This window comes from Mus pahari, chromosome 3 (assembly GCF_900095145.1).
Source record: "Mus pahari chromosome 3, PAHARI_EIJ_v1.1, whole genome shotgun sequence".
Taxonomy (NCBI): Eukaryota; Metazoa; Chordata; class Mammalia; order Rodentia; family Muridae; genus Mus; species Mus pahari.
The window spans coordinates 61,884,305-61,904,393 of record NC_034592.1 but is presented as its reverse complement, the minus strand read 5'-3'; the positions used below and the strand labels follow the sequence as shown (position 1 = coordinate 61,904,393).

Below are 20,089 nucleotides of genomic sequence, written 5' to 3'. Positions count from 1 at the left end.
AAAAAAAAAAAAAAAAAAAAAAGAGAGAGAAAAAAGTATTTGCTAAATGCAAAGGCAAGCAAAAATGGATGGAGTGAGTAGATACAGGTGTGGCAATGACTTAAATGTGAATGTACTGAGCAACTAAAAGACAAGACTGTCTAAATCAGCAGTTCCTAACCCAAAGCTAGAGAGCCTTTTGGGGGTTAACAACTTACACAGGTGTCACCTAAGATGATTAGAAAACACAGATATTTTCATTATGATTCATATCATAGCAAAATTAAAGTTATGAAGTAGCAATGAAAATAACTATGGTTGGGGAGGGTCACAACATGAGGAACTGTATTAAAGAGTCACAACACTATGAAGGTTGAGAACCACTGTTCTAAATAATTGAAATGTATGGCTGTTTCAAGAGACACTTTCAAATACACCTAGACTCAAATATGGTAAAGGTGTACCATGCAAACACAGTACTAATACCAGACAAAACTGATTTAAACAGAATGATAGTACACAGTGAGGAACATTTTGAAATGATAAATAACTGGGAAGACACACAATTATTAAAAGATGGTGCTGATAACAGGAAGCAAAAGTATATGATGGAAACTGATACAAATGAAATGGATAATGAATACTTGGAGATCTCAAAACCCCACTTTCAATGATTTAAGAACTAAGCAAAGGGAAGACTGAATAATGATTTAAGTGAATTTGACCTCATTCATAGACTAAAACATACCATTCAGCAATAGCAGAATGTAAATTCATTTCAGGTATACACCAGACCACAAACTAGGCGATACAACAAATTTGAGCAGATTTCCAAAGCCTTCACTAATATAAAATATGTTCCTATTATGGTTGATATAAAATACCACCAACGGCTATGTGTTTAAACCCCTGGCCTCTACCTGTTGAGGTGCTGTTTAGGAGTCTGTGGAACCTTTAGGAAGTAAGTCTTCACTGAAGGACTGGCAGTGACAGTTACAGAATGGCCCTACTTCTACCCAAGCCTTCTACTTCTTAGTCTATGGAAATATAATCAAGAAGTCCCATGTTCCTGGCACCAGGACTTCAAGTCACTACCATTACCACAACCCCCACTCCAGCCCTATGATCAATACAAATGGTTCCTCCCACAAGTAAAGTTGTGCCTGGTATTTAGTCAAGATGATAAAAAAGTAACTAAGACAACAAACTGGTATCAGGAATGGGGTTTTGCTATACTTGACCATGTGGTTCTAGGGCTCTTAGATGTGGTTTGTGAGAAGAACATAGAAGAGTGTGAAGTGGTAGTTTAGAGAGGTCCTAGAATGCCATAAACAGGACTTAATGGATGATTCTAGTCAGAGTTTGGAAGACCGGATGCTAGCCTTACTTAAGATATACTCCCCATCAATGTCTCCTTCCTGGACTCTAGTTTTCACAGAGACTCCAAGTTAAACAAATAAAATAAATACGATGTGAGCTTGGGTCTAACTTCTTTCTTTTATATGGAACCGCAAAGGATTCAGAATAGTCAGGGGAAAAAAAGAAAACAGAAGAGAGGACTCATACATCTTAATTTTAAAATATGTATCTGTGGTATACATTGAAGATAATGACTCCCTCTCTCCCAGATTCAATCAATACCCATTATTTCAGCAGCAAGAGTTAGAGCCTCATGAGTGCTCCTACTCCTGCCAATCAATACTGAATCTATCGTTGATAGGCAGTCTTTATGAAACCAGTGCTGCTGTGAGTTCATGACTGCAGAGACTGTGTCATGGCTAGAAGGTGGTACTGCAGCCCTTCTCCCTATAGGACTCTTAACATTTTATTAAGTTTGTTGACAATTTCAAAAATGTATATAATATAAAATGATTATTCTCTTGACTCATCTGATTTTTTTAAAATGGGGGTACTTAGAAAAATGGAGATTCAAAAGGAAAATATAAGAGACAAGTGGTTTCAATCTTGAAAACTATCAAACACTTGAGGGACAAATACCAATTTGTCACAAATTCTCAAAAATAACTTATTTGGGGAAGTGACTATCACATTATTCTAATACCATCAAACAAAACATACAAAGTATGATGTAGCACAGGGTCTAACTTCATCACAAAAATACGATAGGTATGAAAAGTATATTATGGGGCTGGGGAGATGGCTCAGTGGTTAAGAGCACTGACTGTTCTTCCAGAGGTCCTGAGTTCAAATCCCAGCAACCACATGGTGGCTCACAACTGTAAAGAGATCTGACTCTCTCTTCTGTGGTGTCCGAAGTAAGCTACAGTGTACTTATATATAATAAATAATTCTTAAAAAAAAAAAAAAACAGAAAAGTATATTATGAAAGTAATCAGTATTATAATCCAAACAGACTTCACTATAGAAAGTAACATATAATTTATTTGGGATTGTTGGTCACAGAGGTCTCAAAGGCCTCCAAAATAATACAAGTTCTTTACAGCTCTTTTGGTTGGCCACTAGACCTAGAAGATAAGACTATATTGCTAAGGATACCACACACCTCAGCTGCAAGATATAGAGAAAGCAAGCTGGAACTATTCACGTGCTGTTAGAAAAAGCATCAACAGTCTAATCTAGCTGTGAACCCTATGAACTACAAAAACAACCTATCAGGAAAAGTATGCCCACCTGTGCAATCACTCCATAAGAGAAAAACCACGCTATTTAATACTAAAAAGCAAGTATTTTCCTGAACAAATAAAGCCTCACATAAATTGAAAATATACTCTCAGGTAACTTCATTATTAAGAGAAACAGTGTCAAAAGAGTTAGTGGGGATCGAGTGGGGGTCATTGGTTAGAGCACTGGCTGATCGTTCAGAGGCCCTAGGTTTAATTCCCAACACTCACAATCCCAGGGCACCCAATACCTTCTTCTGGCCTACACAGGCATTGCATATACATGGTGCACAGAAACATATGCAAAGACATATACCCATAAAATTAAAAATAAAGGGGCACAAAAAGAATGGTGCCAACTGATGCTGAATCTGCCCTCTCCCTTTCCTCCCTGTACAAGGCCTATGACTTCAATATTAGGGAGAAAAAAAGATTAAATAAATAAAACAAAATGCCCTATAAACTTCAAATCTTCTAAGCAAAGATAAAAAGAAAAGCTTCCCTTCGACCTACTGTAGTGCTCAACACCAAAGGATTGCAAGTGTGAGAAGGACTGAAGGGATGCTTAAGCAACTGATCACACAACAGAGCTGAGGGCCGAGGGGTCAATGGCTAACACCTGAAATCCCAGCATTTGGAAAACTGAGTCAAGAGGATTATAAATTTAAGACCAGTCAGAGCCACATAGTAAGTACCAAGCCAGCCTAGGCTGAAGGCCTACTGTGACCCTCTAAAAAACAAGCAAACAAATAAACAAACCAAAACCAAAAAAACAGGAGCACAGGAAGATTTAAAAAAAAAAGTAGAGCAACTTAAAGGACGAAGGAAATACATACAAAATGATGCCAAGAAGACCTTCATACAACAATAATGCCAAAATATTATATAAAACCATAATCCTATGCAGGTCCTAGAAAGGAATTGTGAAAAAGGCTAAGAAGCAAGTCAGGCATGGCAGTACATGCCATTAATCCTAGCACTCAGGAGACAGAGGCACGCAGATCTGAGTTTGAGGCCAGACTGGACTTCATACAAGTTCTAAGACAATCAGAACTACATAATAAAGACCCTGTCTCAAAAAAAAAAAAGAACTACAAAGAAGAAAATGGTATGAATCAAGAAGAGCAATGCTGATGAAGCAAGGAGATTGTATGCACACATGTGTTCACCCTCATGCATACACACAAAGCACCCACCTATCCACAACCTATACACCCAGACACACCTACCTACCTACACATAAACCAAACCCCCACAGCTACCACCACCAACATCACAAATAGCTAATCTATCATCAAATCATGGTAGAGATATGATCTCTACCATGTCATTAGCAGACATTGTTGTTTGTTCTTTTTTTTTGTTGCTACTGTCAAAGATCAGAACTGATTGATAGGCTATTTCTCTACCAATGAAATGAACCAATTCAAGCCGGGTTAGAATATATTAAAGGCACTGGCCCTAAGGAAGAAAGCCAGGGACGTTGCCATGGGAAGAAGGGGAAGAAAGAGAGAAAGGGGGTATGTGCAAAGAAGAGAGAGGGGAGAGAGTAAGAAAGAGACCAAAATATCTGGATTATATAGAGAAGAGCCTCTCAGTTGAAATTTTCAAGGTTGAGAGCAGGGACTAAGGGATGCTGGGAGAGCCTGGAGGACAGGTCTGCTTTGATATGTAAAATACACACCTCAGTCCCTTATCCCAGGTCCTAAACCAAACACCAATGCATGAATGCCTTAGTTATTTGTGAGGCTGAAGAGCACTTCAAAGGGGGTGGGGGTGGGGCTGCCTGGAACTAGGGTGAGGTCAAGACTTGTCTAAAGTCTTGAGCCTGCCAGAAGTTGGACCATTTCCGCCTTGTTCTGGGCCTCCATGTCCCTACTCACATAGCCTTTCAAGTCCTACATCTGCCAACCTTGAGGTAATCAAGTAGCCTGTTGGCCAGGTTACAGGTTAAACTTCTTTTCTTCTCATAAGGTCACATTCCAGTGTGATGGCTTGTATATGCTTGACCCAGGGAGGGGCACTGTTGGGAGGTGTGGTCTTGTTAGAGTAGGTGTAGTCTCTTGGGTGTAGGCTTTAATACCCTTGTCCTAGCTGCCTAAAAGCCAGTATTCTGCTAGCAGCCTTCAAATGAAGGAGTAGAACTTTCAGCTCCTGCACCATGCCTGCCTTGATGATAATGGATTGAATCTCTGAATTTGTAAGCCAGCCTCAATTAAATGTTGTCCTTATAAGAGCTGACTTGGTCATGATATCTGTTCACAGCAGAAAAACCCTAATTCCAGCAAGCACCTGAAATTCTTCAAATAAATCATTCCCAGGCATTCCCACCACCTTGGCCCCACCCAAAGATATACATTCACCCCAAAGCCTCTACCCACTCCCCAAAGGATTTAAATGGCCTTTGTTCCCCCAACCCCCACTTAAATGAGAAGTCAGTTGCTTTTTCACCTTGCTTACTGCCCTCCAACTCCTTACCCCGAATCCCAAGCACAGTAGGAACAACAGTTATAAATGTTCTTTCATTTCTGAATATAACTAAATGTTTCCAAACTCTACCTGTTCAACTCAGACCATCTTTTGAAGTAAGCAATGAGTTCTTTAGCTAAGTTAGAAACACTTTGTTTAAATTAATCACATTTCTCTAAATTTAAGGGATGTTCCTATTCCACAATCTGAAAAACAGGCCCAAGTTTACTCATACCATTCCCTTCTGTGTTTACTCGACAGCTTGCAAAACAGAAGGAGGATCTGAAGAATAGCATTCTAGCCTATCCAACATTAGCAAGCAAGCAATGGATATTACTTACAAAATAAAAATTTAAATGACAAACAAAATTTTAAAAGATACATGAATAAATGGAATTTAAAGTAGTTTCTAAAATCATCTGACACTAAGTAACAAAACACATAATTACAGGAAAACAAGAGAGAGAAAAAAGTTTTGTCAGCCTGATAGGATTAAACTGTAATATACAAAGTTAAAATATTTAAGCCCTAACCACTGTTTTTAAGATTCACTAAAAATTTTGAAAACAATAAAAACAAAACAAAAAAAAACACACTGTCTTTAGAAACATATAAGACTAAAGTATAGAAGATAACTGAGTAAGTCATTCTCATAAAACCTTTATGAAGTATGAATTAAAAAAGTGAGTCATAAAAACTCTTTAAATATATAAAGTATACCATTCTTTTCAAAGATATTACATACTGTGTGATATCACAGACTTTCACAAAATGGAAGTCATTAACTACATATTTTCCTAACAACTTTACAAATACACCAACCTTCAGATCCCATAATGAAGTGATGGATATCAGGGCCCGTTGACATACGAGGTCCTTGGGAGCTTTTCTCTATTACACCTCTAGGTGTTACCATTTTCATATGAACCACCTGTTTAATACAATGCGCAATATAAATTCCACGCACCTGTTAGATCTATGTCTGTACTTGCACACACACTCATTTATAATAAATTACACCTTTATAATAAAACACTACTTATTAAATAGTGAGCTAAGCCATAAGTTGTGAGGACCTTCAGAATTCTCACGTCTTTTAGTGATTTGTACACTGAGGATAAATATAATAATTTTCAACATTTTTCCAAATTAGATACTAGTATCGTGACTTAATTGTATTTTTAGGCCTATACGTCTATTAAAGAATTGTTAAAACTTAGAAACTTTTTGTGAGTTCTACTGTAGTCACAAAGACTAAGACACCAGTCGTTTTAGCACTTACATAAAAGCTATGCAACTTACCAGCTTCAAAGGACACATAAGTTACAAAGAAATTTAAAAACAAAATACGCTACATAATAACTCATGCAGTAAGCATGTTAGTTGTATGCACAATCATTGTCCCTTAAAAAATATTTAGGAAAAAAAAAGTAAACTAAACTATACACTGCAGTGGTCTATCAAGTACTTGTTTGACTTATTAAGCTCTTAATAATCTACAACCCAAAATTAGTTTTCTACTAATTTACTACAAAAAAGAAAACTGTAGTTTTTCATTTCTTAAACAGAATACCAAGCATTTTGAAAGAGTTCATGTAAAATACTGGATACTGGTAAGAGCTACTGTCTCTCATGAAATTTATCTGATATTCCTATCAACAGAAGTATTAATAAAAACCCTGAGACCTTAGGCAAACCAAGAACAATGTTAGGAATATTACTTCAATTAAACAGCCTCATAGGTTCTTCTAAAGTACAATCAACTACTAGCATTGCCTGCCTGTAACCCCAGTGAATGAAATGGAAATAGGAAAATTTCAAGTTTGAGGCCAGCCTAGGCTAAGTAGCAAGATCATGCAGGAAAACATCAAGTTAAATAAATATTATCCAAAAACTGAATATTAACAAAAAAATTTCATGAAGAACCTACTATACATCAGATTGGTGAAAATTTCTTTTAATGTCCTTTACTCAAATAATAGTTCTAATATAATTATTGTATTTTACAGAAAAGAAAACTGAAGCTTGGAAAGGGAAACCAATTTGCCAAGGTCATGCAACTAATCCCCAGAAAAGCTACAAATGCAATAAATGTCACCTAATATCTAGTAAGGGGCCCAGAGCCACAACACTGCTGTGCTCCCAGAAGACTGGCACATGTTAAACATGACAGCTTATATAACTACTCAACAGAACCATTTCAGTGAGGTTCTTCAACTCTACAGAGAAAAAAGAATTGTTCAGAAAAGGTAAATATAAAATCTCCTACAGCAAGAATAACAATATCACCAAAAAAAGACTAAACTCTTGATAAATTTGTAAAATAACTATTTGTAATTTTAAGTTAGATACTGTCTACAAACCTTAAATGAGTCCCTTTTAAAAGGGTATTCTCCAATATGACCACAGTTATATTTTTAATTGCTTCTATTATACACTAATCAGTATTACTATAATCAAAAGGAGTATATTTTGAAGACATTTACCATTCAATCCTTAATTTTTAAATGCTTTATCATTAGACAGTAACTAGAAATAAATTTACCAGGTCCTCAATATTGCCATAGATATTTTTCTTCATGCCTGATGCTCGAGTAGATATCCATCCTCCCACAGTGCTGAATTCCAGGGAGTCCGGTTCATGACCAGTACAATAACCACTTTCTTTAAGCTGCAAAGCAAAAATTTTAAATTTTACTGGCAAAAATGGTCCCATTTCACACAGCATTCAACACATTTTATTCAACTCCTTTTACTTGTTTCTAGTATTTTTGACACATTAAAACCTGTAAAGGAAAAAAAAATTTTTTTGCCTAATGGAAAACGTTCATAAAACTGAAAAGGTGTGGGACAATAAAATACTTCTCCACATTATTTTGTTTTTAAAGCCAACTGACTCTTCCTTTTGCCCTAACCCCTTCAAGAGACATGTTTAATACTTACGGAGATCAGATTATGCTGAAATAATTGCCAACTTCACCTAACACTTTCAATAAATAAAGCACTTCATCTCTCACTCTCCCCTACCCTAATATAATATGCAGCAGGCCTCCAGAAAACCTGAGCAAATTGCCTGTACTTAACTCTCTCAAGGAGTCATGTGTTTTAATGTACAGCCATCTGGCTAAGCTTCCCAAATGCAATACCATCATTTACTTGTGATGTGGACCAAGCATGCTTGTGCATTAAATAGTCACTTGTTTCTCATTTTTCTATATTAGCTTGGCTTCACCATCTGTACAGCACCTGAGGTTGAATGGATGCCCTTTACTGCAACAACACCGAAGCCACTCCACTGGAATCATTTCAGAGTCTCGGTCATCTCCTGTCCAATGGTACAGACACCACCATCTGCAAGCTCACTGTTGCCTGCACTCAAGCCCATCAATCTGTGTTGACCATCCGATAGTCATCCAGTGCAGCAACTGCTTTTATTTCTCAAGTAAGTCATGCAGAGATGTAGAGTATGCCAGCGATGTTTGGACCCATGTATCAAAGTTTAAGTATGGAATGAAAGTTGTAATTCAAAGTGTGTAAACCCACTACCTTAAATATAAATTGTTAGATTCACATGCCATCAATGCAAATTCTATTTTCTAATTTTGCTTCTAGGAAGACAGATTTGAAAGAACATCAATTGTTACTTTTTTCACTAAATATTCAATATATTTATTTTAAGAGGTTAGTAACCAATCACAAATAAGCAAGATTAAAATGAAAATTATCGGGCTGGTGAGATGGCTCAGTGGGTAAGAGCACCCGACTGCTCTTCCAAAGGTCCGGAGTTCAAATCCCAGCAACCACATGGTGGCTCATAACCATCCGTAACAAGATCTGACGCCCTCTTCTGGAGTGTCTGAAAACAGCTACAGTGTACTTACATATAATAAATAAATAAATCTTAAAAAAAAAAAAAGAAAATTATCAATGTATTACATGTCTTCCTTAGCTCCATCTTCAAACAATCTATATTGACATTATTTTCTCAATTTTTATTAAATTAGAAGAAAAAGAATTCATGAGAGGCTGGAGAGATGGCTCAGCAGTTAAGAGCACTGACTGTTCTTCCAACAGTCCTGAGTTCAAATCCCAACAACCACATAGTGAGTCACAACCATCTGTAATGAGATCTGACGCCCTCTTCTGGGGTGTCTGAAGATAGCTACAGTGTACTTACATATAATGATAAATAAACTTAAAAAAAAAAAAAAAAGAATTCATGAACCCCTAAGATATGTTAGCAACTAAGCAGGATCTGTCTTGTCACCCTGATGGTGTTGGTGCTTCAGGAATGCTCAGGGTCAAATGGTACACTTTAAATGACAGCAACTTATTCTATGACACATACACCTTATTGAAATCATTAGAAAAATAAAACAAAAAATATATGACTCATAATTTGAAAGGCTTACTGGCTTGTTCATCATGGCTTGCTCTTATAGACCCCCTAGGACCACCAACCCAGAGGTAGCACCATCTACAATGTGCTGGGCCCTCCACCATCAACCACTAATTATGAAACTGCCCTGCAGGCTTGCCTACAACCTGAGTTTATGAAGACATTTCCTCAGTTGAGGTTCTCATCTCTCAAAGAACTCTAGTCTGTGTCAAGTTGACATAAAACTAGGCAGCACAGGTGGCCACACTGCTACAACAATACTCCTAAAAATTTAATAAACATTCAAGTATATGAAACTTCAGACTTAAAGTTCTCCTCTAATTGAAAAGATGGCAGTCTAGCCCTATTAGTATGATATATCAGAATTAGAAAATAAGCCATATACAAAAATGATCCATAGTGTGATTAAACACATGACACATATTTGCTATTTATAATTTTGATTTATCGATGTTCTGTGATAAAGATTGTTGTAATGCTGATTCTCCTGTAAGTTTAGCAGCCATGTTGGAAAGGGAAAGTTTACTGGAAGAACAGTTTCTATGCATTGGGCCTTGGATATGGGAAGTATGAAGTCAGAGGGATGTAATACAGACAGGATAGTGGGTCTACAAAATAATCGATATTTGAGAGACCACTGCAAATTTAATCCCCACAACTTCAGCTTTTATAATGGTGAGTTTGCAATTCCTATTAGACAAGCAAGGAATGAGAACAGCCAAGAACTGGATACGGTCATCTACCCTTCAGGAAAGAAATCTGAATTGATAAATTTGGAAATCTTTAGCTATAAAAGTTTAGTGTACCTGAATGAAATAAATAATGTTTGATAGAAATTAATGGAATGAAGTTCTAAATGTGTAGCAAAACCTTGAGAGGTACCACTGTCACCACTTCTGTCACTGAGACCCAGAAGCACCTGTGCCTGCAGTGGCTGCTGCAATAGATGCATTTGAAGCATAAAGGTTAGTAACCTGCCTGAGGTCACACAGCTAAGATCTGTATTTGTAATTTAAAGGAAGGGCTAGTAGTTACTTGAAACAAGAACAAAACAAGAAACTATGAAATTATTAATGATGCTACTGGAAAGAAACAACTTAAGCTCACATATCCTCAGATTATTAAATAAAAAAGTCACCAAAGCTATAATAAACCCCAAAGAAATCCTAACATCCCTAACTGGCACATTAGTGACATGCCTTAACACTTAAGCATACTAAAATCCAATGTAATTTATAAGTTAAAGAGATTAAAATCTGCTACTCAGCTTCTGTTTGTGTCACTTTAAACCTTATCTGAGGAACAAACAGGACATTTTAAGCTGGTTGTCTCATCTGAATTACAAACTAAAGGGCACAGGAGTTTAAGGAGGGGTGATCTAGTAGAGAGAGACAGCTACTGGCCTGCAGCAGCCACTGCAGACACGGGTGCTTCAGTGTCACACTGAGAGAAACCAACTAGCGGGTGAAATCTCCGAAGCACCTCCTGGAGGAAATGTCACTTAAATTCCAAGGAGATATGTTCCTTGAATTTTATTTCTAGCCTTTAAAAAAAAAAGGAAAACTCGGAAAGGTTAAAATACTACATCAAATGCTATAATAAAGGATATAAAACTGGAAGCCCAAAAGGCCATTCTTTGTTATTAAAGAAAATAGCAGTCAATACCATCTCTCACTCAAGCTAATGGTAGACTAATCCAGGACTTTTGGATGTCTTTCACTGAATACTATCAAAGTTCAAACCAGTCCTTTATCTTCACCTGAGCTGTTTGAAGATCTCTGACAATATTTCAATAAGTCTGCTCAATTTTAAGTAGGTGTAATTCCTTTTCACCCTGAAGGTAAGCAGCCTCAGTTGGGCAGCTGTCACTATTTGCTGTCTGCTGAACTCTTCCACCTATAATTTCACAAAAGCTACTCATAAGTGAAACTTCTAATATTTCAAAAATCTTTCTCAGTATTGTAATAAATTTTTCAAGAATCAGTGACAAGTAAGCCAACTTTAATCATCTCAAAAAATAAGGAGAGAAGATAAAAATACAATCAACAACCACACATTGTGTCTTATTAAAGGTTCAGGGACAAACTACTCTATAATCTAGTTTGAACACAAAGTGACTGGTGTATCAACCAACAAACTGCAATTCCTAATTTTTCATTACAAAAGCTGGATTACAACCATCTTGACCATATTTAAGGAAGTTTAAAAATCAATTTTTAATTTTTTTTAGATTCTTTTTTTTAAAGACTTATTTATTTATTATATGTAAGCACACTGTAGCTGTCTTCAAACACTCCAGAAGAGGGAGTCAGATCTTATTACGGATGGTTGTGAGTCACCATGTGGTTGCTGGGATTTGAACTCCGAACCTTCGGAAGAGCAGTCAGGTACTCTTACCCACTGAGCCATTTCACCAGCCCCTTTTTATAGATTCTTATTTTTATGTGTATGGGTGTTTTGTCTACAGGTATGTGTGTACGCCACATGCATCATGTATGTCTGTATGCCACATGCATGCAGTGCCCATAGAGGCCAGAAAAGGGTGATAGAGCCACGGAACTGAAGTTGCAGAGGATTGTGAGCTGCAGCAGAGCTGCTAAGAATTAAACCAGAACCTCTGGAAGACCAGCCAGTGTTCTGAAACGCTGAGTCATCTCTCCAACCTCAAGAATCAATTCATTTTAACAACTGCCTGCTTAGAATCCATAAATGGAAACTAAAAACTTAGTAAATACTGAGAAAGAGTAAAAAGATTAAGGGCTCCAAAAGTAATGCTACCCTTAAAGCTCCTGCACACTCCTTCTTAGGACTGAACCCCTTTCTCCTAACTCTGACTCTCATTTTATCTCATTCTCCTAACTTGAGTCTCATTTTATCTTACTAATTGTTAAAGTTATTATGCCAAATAATGAATTTCATTATGGCATTTTCATACATAATTTGTTATTTGTTCCCTTCTATTGAAGTCTCATTTTAAATGTCAAACTTCTATGATACATAATTGTCCAAGTTCTTCCTACCTGGCCCCTTCTGATGACACAAACAAGGTAAACTTAGTCTTACTTAGCCTGAATCATTCATTGTCTATTTCTCCAACTTTCTATCCCAATATAAGGTCCCTGAGGGTAGGGGATAGTGTCTCATTCACTACTATACTCTCAGTTCTAGTTCAACCTACAATAAAAACTGAGCAAATTCACTGAGTGAACAATGTATTGTGGAGAGGCAGTTCCTTCAGACACAGAAAAAAATCACGGTTTGGAAAAGCTTAATTAAAGAGATAACATACCTGTCTTTCCAAGTCTTGTCCCGTTATCCCAGCCTCTACGTGAGCTGTCAGATTGTTCTCATCCACCCAAAGAATCCGGTTCTGTTACAAAGGAAAAGAAGTCTCATTCCTTTGAGCCACTAACATTTTCTTGGGGAATACCTAAGTTCCAAATTCAGAGCTTCAGTAACAAGGTAGGAATCAGAAGTAAGGAAAGTAAACCCCCTTTTCTTACTCTATGCTGTGACATTGCAACAAGAGCTGTACATTACGCACGCACCGGATAGAAACATACACTCATCTTTGTGCTGACACTAAACTAAAAGTCACTGCTTAGCTATCTAGTAACTAACTAGTCTTAGTGAATCCCCATTTGTAAAATGTTGATAGTAGTAATGTATAATAAAAGGGTTGCTAAAGGAATAAATAAGATATTCCACATAGAAAACAGAATATGGGAAACATCTATTTGTACTACTGTTAACAATCATATCTAAGAATCAGAAAAATAGGACAGAAAAAAAAAAACCCCACCTGCTAAGATATTTAAATATATTACATGGCATCTCTGCACTTAAAAAAAAAAAATCCCAAGATAAAAAACAGAAATATGTGTAGAAAACAAAACAAATGCCTGCCTCATGCCCCAAAAAAGGAACTGAGCCAAAATGGTTGTGCACACCTGCATTTCCAGAGATATAGGCAGGAGGACCAGGAGTTCAAGGTCATCCTCAACTGCCCAGTAAGCTTGAGGTCAGCCTGGGCCACACGAGACCTTGTCCCTGTCTCAAAGGACAGGAAGAGGTACTGCATACTCTCTGGAATAGCTGCACTTACTAAATAACTATCAATAAAATATTTTTCTGGCATTTTTAGTTAACCATACTCATATACATATTACATATGTGTATCTTCTTTTGAATCCCAAGAAAGTTTTATTTGTATGTTTGACATATTCCATTTCTCAATAATAATATAAACTTAGTTAATAATGAAAAGGGAAAAATACGACAATACAAAATTAATAGACTGCCTAAATTCTAAAATACAAAATTCTAAAATTTAACACACATAAAAATTTCCTTTATAGAGTTATAGTAAGCATTAATGTATTTTGTTTTATTATGTAAAACATAATTACACTACAAGACAACAGCAATTTCAATATAACTATAACACAGTCAAGCTTTGGGTCTTATACCAGCTAAACTAACAGCATTTAACTGTAGAATAAAAGACAAAGAATTTGAAAATGTGATGGAATCTCAGATAATAATTTACATTCAATGTATACATCACTAGACTGGCTCTTGCGGTAACAACATACTTGCACTAACATATGTTTTCACCCACTGAGGTTGAAACATCCTTTTTGATTAAAAAAAAAAATCTATAGAGAAAATGTGTATCTATGCTATATCCAGTATGTACTACACAACTCAAAAACAAAAACACAAAACAAAACGGGGTCTAAGGATGTAGCTCAGTCTGCAAGTGCTGGCCTACTGCATGAAGTGAAGTTCAATCTCCAGTACAGCATAAAACAAGGCATGATGGCACACACCTGTCAGCACTTGGGAAGCAGAGATAGTAGTCAGGAATTCAAGGCTATCCTTGACACCACAAAGGATACATGAACATGTATCAAAATGATAAGCCCAAAGCATAAACAGTTTTATGTGTTGATTTTTAAATAAAATTAAATATTTTAAAGAACACATTGCCATATCTATCTATAAGATAAGCTTTCTGTGGAGGAGAGGGAAGCACAATGAAAGGGAAGGAGGGGCGGAAAGGAGGAAGAAATCTAGTAGCCTATATAGACTCAGGGCCTAAAAGAACAGTTAAATGACACCAAGGAAGAACAGCAGATTAATACAAACTGTGCCATTCCATACTACAAATAACCGATTTTCTTCAAAATCAGTAACGTTGGGCAAAAGGGAAGCACACTTCCAGTGAAAGTGAGACCTAAGGAGAAACAGCCAAAGTTCACGAGGCCCTTTTCTAGAAATCCATCAGAACTCATCAACTATCATAAAGATATCTTTAAAAATAAGTGTAGACTATATAAATTAGCGTAAAAATGATTTTGATTTGACAAGAGTGACAAAAATACAGTAGTTAAATGAGAAAAAGACCTTTATTAAAAAGAGACAGAGGGCTGGAGAGATGGCTCAGCGGTTAAGAGCACTGACTGCTCTTCCAAAGGTCCTGAGTTCAAATCCCAGCAACCACATGGTGGCTCACAACCATCCATCATGAGATCTGATGCCCTCTTCTGGGGTATCTGAGGACAGCTACAGTGTACTTATATATAATAAATAAACAAATGGGTTTTTAAAAATGAGAGACAAACAAAATAGGTACAAAGTAGCACATCAAGCTTTGTTTTTAAAAGTTCTAAAAATAAAAGAGAGCAAATGCAATGAAACACTAATAACCATGCATCTGGGCATAGGCACAGTCACCTCTACCTTGCTGTTCAAAGAAGATGCAAATTAAAAACTCACACAAAGTTGCTACTTGAGACTAGGAAGGTAAAATTGAACCCATGTTAAAACCTTAACATGGTACGGCTCTCGCACCCATCCACAGCAAATGTGCAAAAGCATCAGTTTAAGTCTGGGAGGCAGGTAAGTACACATTACTCAAGTTATCCACTGTCTCAAGCTTTACAATCATGCTTCTTATGATCAATGTATGCACTAACTTGGCACTAAAGCACCAAGATCTGTGCCTTAGAACAAGGGAACTTAGCTTCTGATTACCTAACATGCAGCTAAAACAGAGTACTAACAAAATGATGTTTTAAGCAGAAAGCATAATTAGAATATCATATACCATTTGTGAAGTGTCCAAAGAAATTATTGTTCTTGTCTCATCTGCAGGACACATCAAGCCATAGGACACACTTGTTCCTCCTGTCAAAACAGGAAACAAAACTTTGTGTTTAAATATTTTGCTCCCACTACATTTCTGGAACAAGTTCCTAGTACACAGAACACAAATGGGTCTGCTAGCGCTGACACCTATTTCTACTTTGCAAAAGCTAACACACTGAAAACAAACTCACCTTTATTTTATGCTGAGTGCCAAATGCAGACTACTATGGAACTGAACTCAATGGGCTATGGCTCCATCCCTGGATATGACACACATGGAAAGCCCTAGCAATTTGTAGAACTCCAAAAACATAATTAGCAAAGATCTAAGCTACTGATCACCGTGAAGAGGGAGCTTCAAAGAAAAAAGACAAGTCCTGAACAACTAGAAGTACCGTCAGCTTCTTCCTACTGTAAGTACATAACTGTCTTTCTGTTACAGTAACTGTCTTATGCAAAAAGCTTTAATAAACCAAAATAAAAAAGTTAAATGCCCAGATCATGGTACTGAAAAGCAAATTTTCATATTCTTTAGTGAAATGTAATAATAAAATAGGCTAGATAATATGCTGCAATATTTAAACAATATACTCCTATTTCCTCTTAACAATTTGTCAAAGGATAAATGTCTTAACAATATTTTAATACAATATTTTAAGTTTTGAACTACAATCATCCCATATCAATATAAAAATATAATTGCTATTTCCATACAGTCTATGTGGAAAATAAACCTCTGGAATTCAACTGCTAAAAGAAGTAATCTGTATACATCAACTTAATTTCACCAGTTTAGATTGCCAATTGCGAGTGCAGTACTTGTGGTTAAATACCACCACTTGTTTATAACATCATTTTCGATAAAAGAAAAATTCATAGTACGTGGCACTGTGGTGCCTTTGTACACTAACTAAAGGGACAGTATCAGTTGGAGAGGGAGTCTGGGACTCCTAGAGTTGCTGAGGTCTAATTTCTATTCACCAATGACAATACAGTAAATAAGGGTTGGGGGTTGGAGAGTTAAGAGCACTGACTGGTCTTCCAGAGGTCCTGAGTTCAATTCCCAGCAACCACATAGTGGTTCACAACCATCTGTAACAGGATCTGATCCGTTCCTCTGGTGTGTCTGAAGACAGTGACAGTGTACTCACAAACACAAAATAAATCTCAAACACAAAATAAATCTCAGGGGCTCGAGAGATGGTTCAGTGGTTAATAGCACTGCTCTTCCAAACATCCTGAGTTCAATTCCTAGCAACCACATGGTAGCTCACAATCATCTGTAATAGGATATGATGCCCTCTTCTGGTGTGTCTAAAAACAGCTACAGTGTACTCATCTAAATATAATAACCACACCTTTTAAAAAAAAAAAAAAAAGTGAAGGTAATTTCCTTTGGCTTACAAAAATCACAGTCAACAACAACAAAAACTCAAAGATCAATTTACAATTAAAAAATAATGCTAGCTTTCTGTAGTCAGAGGCATTGACTAGCCATTACTGCACTAGTAAACTTTTAATTCTCCTAGTGTTCTACGATCATTCAGCTCCTCCAAAGATGACACTGGGTGCCTTGAAAGACTAAAATGATCCCCACAGACATACCGATTAAAAAGTTAATTATTAAATGAACATTTTCTTATTTAGCATTAAAAACCATCTTTACCTATGATCCATACAGAAGAAAAACATGAATTAAGCGGTAAACAACAGCTCAAGCAGCTTAGTATTTACAACACAAATGATCACATAAATCAATTTTTTACAATTACTATATTATAATCACAAAAAAGCTTGTTTTCAAGGGAATATAAATAAAAATACAAATATTTTAAATAGAACAAGTTTAACCATAATAAAATTGAAAAACACAATACGTACCACCAATTGGTATGATACAAAGGTTATATTTGCACGCTAGATTCACAATCTTAACTACATCATCATGACATGCTGTTGAAAAAGGAAAATATATTAACTATAAGTACATAAATAAAATATGCATATTATTACAAACTAAAAGTCAGTAAAGCTCTTGAACATCTAACTTTTCCTTATTTATTCATACCATGTTAAATGGCTGAAAACAAGATTCTCTGTAGTTTTAACAATTCAGACTTAGGAAAAAGTATAAAAATGTACTTCATGTCACATTCCCAAACATTAACAGCTCATAAAAGGAAGATCTAATTATCAAAACATATCAAATAACATAGACAAAACAATCTACAGTCCTTCCTCTAATATCCCACTAGCATCCCTTTTCGGACCAGAGTCAAACCTGAAATCACACACTGGTTCTTTGACTTTCATGTCAAGGACATTTCTGAAGATCTTTAGGCAGGTATTTCAAATAACGCTCTTAGTTTGTTTCCCTGAGATTAAACAGAGACTAAAAAGTTGGTAGGCATCTCACAGCAGCGGTGCTATGCCATGTCTCATTTCTCGTAATCTTAACTTTAATCATTTGGTTCAGTAGGTACGGTCAGCCAGGAAACCCTACTGGAAGGATGTTTTATTTCCTGTTTAAATGAATAGCAACATTCAAACCATGTAAACAGCACACTTCACATACATACGTTCACCAATTAACTTTATCACTACTGTTTCTTAATTCCTTAAAAAAAAAAAAAAAAAACAGTAAAATCTTACACAAACTAGAGTAGCACACAAATTCCTTTCCTTTGTATTTATAGCTAAAGCTATCTAAATAACAACTCTCTGAGGAAGACTGTATGTCAAGTAAGATGGTCCTACTCCAGCTGTCCCTGGTACTAGCACATGAGGGAGTTTTAAAGAGGAAGCAACATGGCATGCATTACTTCACATTGTATCTCATGGAAGACAAAAGTTTTGAGGCAAGGAAACTAAAAAATTGTAATATTAACTGCTAAGATCCTAAAAGAGAAAAAAAGAGTATTAGAAAAAACAGACAAACTGATATATATTTATGTAAGTACAGAACTTGTTTTACAAATGTTATAACTATCTCAGTTTACATAAAGCTGTAAGTACTTAGCCTTTGTATAGTTCCATTGTGGGGTATTTGATGGAGATTTTGGGGTTAAGTTTATAAAGCTTACTGTTAATAGTGTAAAAGATAATAGGTAATGGTTAAGAAATGGCTCCATGAATATGAGCACTTGCTTTGCAATCATAAGGACCTAAGATCAATTCCCCAGTACCTGCATAAAAAACCCAGGCATGGATGCACACACTTATAACTGCAGCATTGGCCAGATGGGAGGCAAAGGTAGATGGATCCTAAGAGTTCAGTAACCAGCCTGCCTAGCAGAAATGCTGAGTTTCTGGTTCAATAAGAAACCTTCTCTTAAGGCAGTAAGGGAAAGAGACAGAAGATAGCCAATGGTCCTGCTCTGGCTTCTGCATGCATGTACACAGGTACATTGTGTGTACACACACACACACACACACACACACTCATAATTACACACCATACCATACATACACAGACAAGGACACACAGAGAAGGACAAAAACAGAGAAAAAATATATATTTATATAATGTTAAGACAGAATGGAATCTATGAATGTAACTAACTTATTTAAAAGCCTTCCTTGACTGTGTGAGCAGAAACTACTTCCTCGTCCCACCACCCACCCTTTTATACGGTATCTTCTTTGTATTTCTCTGTAATGTTCTCTTTCCACTGGTATGCAGGATTCAGGGACCAAATTCAAGGGATTAAACTCAGGTTGTCAAGCTTATAAGGCAAGTACCACTATATTCTGAGGATTCTCACTAGCACACTAAGTTAATTTTGCTAAAGGAAATTTTGGGTTTTACACACACACACACACACACACACACACACACACACACACACACCAGTGGAAACATAGTTTACATCAGTGCATGAAAACAAAAAATATCCACACTATTTGACAGTCACAATGGTAAAAGTTCCTGCCTGAAGGATGGACCTCAAATCAGGAAAGTCCCATATAATACAACTACAATAGATTTCATAGATAAGTGTGCATGCCTCCACTTATGTATGTGAAAGTCTAAACTATTAAAAAAAAAAAGACTATCTCCACATCTGGAACTAAGATGACCGAATGCCTCAAAATGCATTGTTGCAAACTGCAATGTTCTTTCAAAACTTGCCCTCATGCAAAGAAAAACTAGGTTCCATTACCTTCATTTAATTCACATTAAAATTTAATAAATTCCTCAGAAAAATAATGGAAACATCTATACTAAAATGATACAAAGAGTTAAAATAACTTACTTGGCCATACAACTATATCAGGAATCCGCTCAAACATCCCTTCTCTGAGCAAAAATATCTCGTGAAGGCAATGACCTGTTTTGTTGTGTAAAAAGAAAAATGCAAAACAAGTTAACTTATAGGAAGCTTCTAAATAAAGACAGAAAGCCGATGTGAGCAAGCCCTGTGTGAGCAGCCCAGTATGAACACCA

General features: G+C 36.3%; 1 protein-coding gene across 1 annotated transcript in view; it reads right to left on the bottom strand.

The window, feature by feature from the left end:
• Positions 1 to 20,089, bottom strand: part of Agps (alkylglycerone phosphate synthase) — a 101,828-nt gene that overhangs the window by 59,480 nt on the left and 22,259 nt on the right. The window contains exons 5-10 of the mRNA XM_021192479.1: positions 19,899 to 19,973; positions 17,524 to 17,595; positions 15,602 to 15,681; positions 12,779 to 12,859; positions 7,636 to 7,761; positions 5,913 to 6,021 (exon numbers count right to left, since the gene is read on the bottom strand). Coding sequence (XP_021048138.1) covers positions 5,913 to 6,021; positions 7,636 to 7,761; positions 12,779 to 12,859; positions 15,602 to 15,681; positions 17,524 to 17,595; positions 19,899 to 19,973 — 543 coding nt within the window. The remainder of the gene's footprint in view (positions 1 to 5,912; positions 6,022 to 7,635; positions 7,762 to 12,778; positions 12,860 to 15,601; positions 15,682 to 17,523; positions 17,596 to 19,898; positions 19,974 to 20,089) is intronic.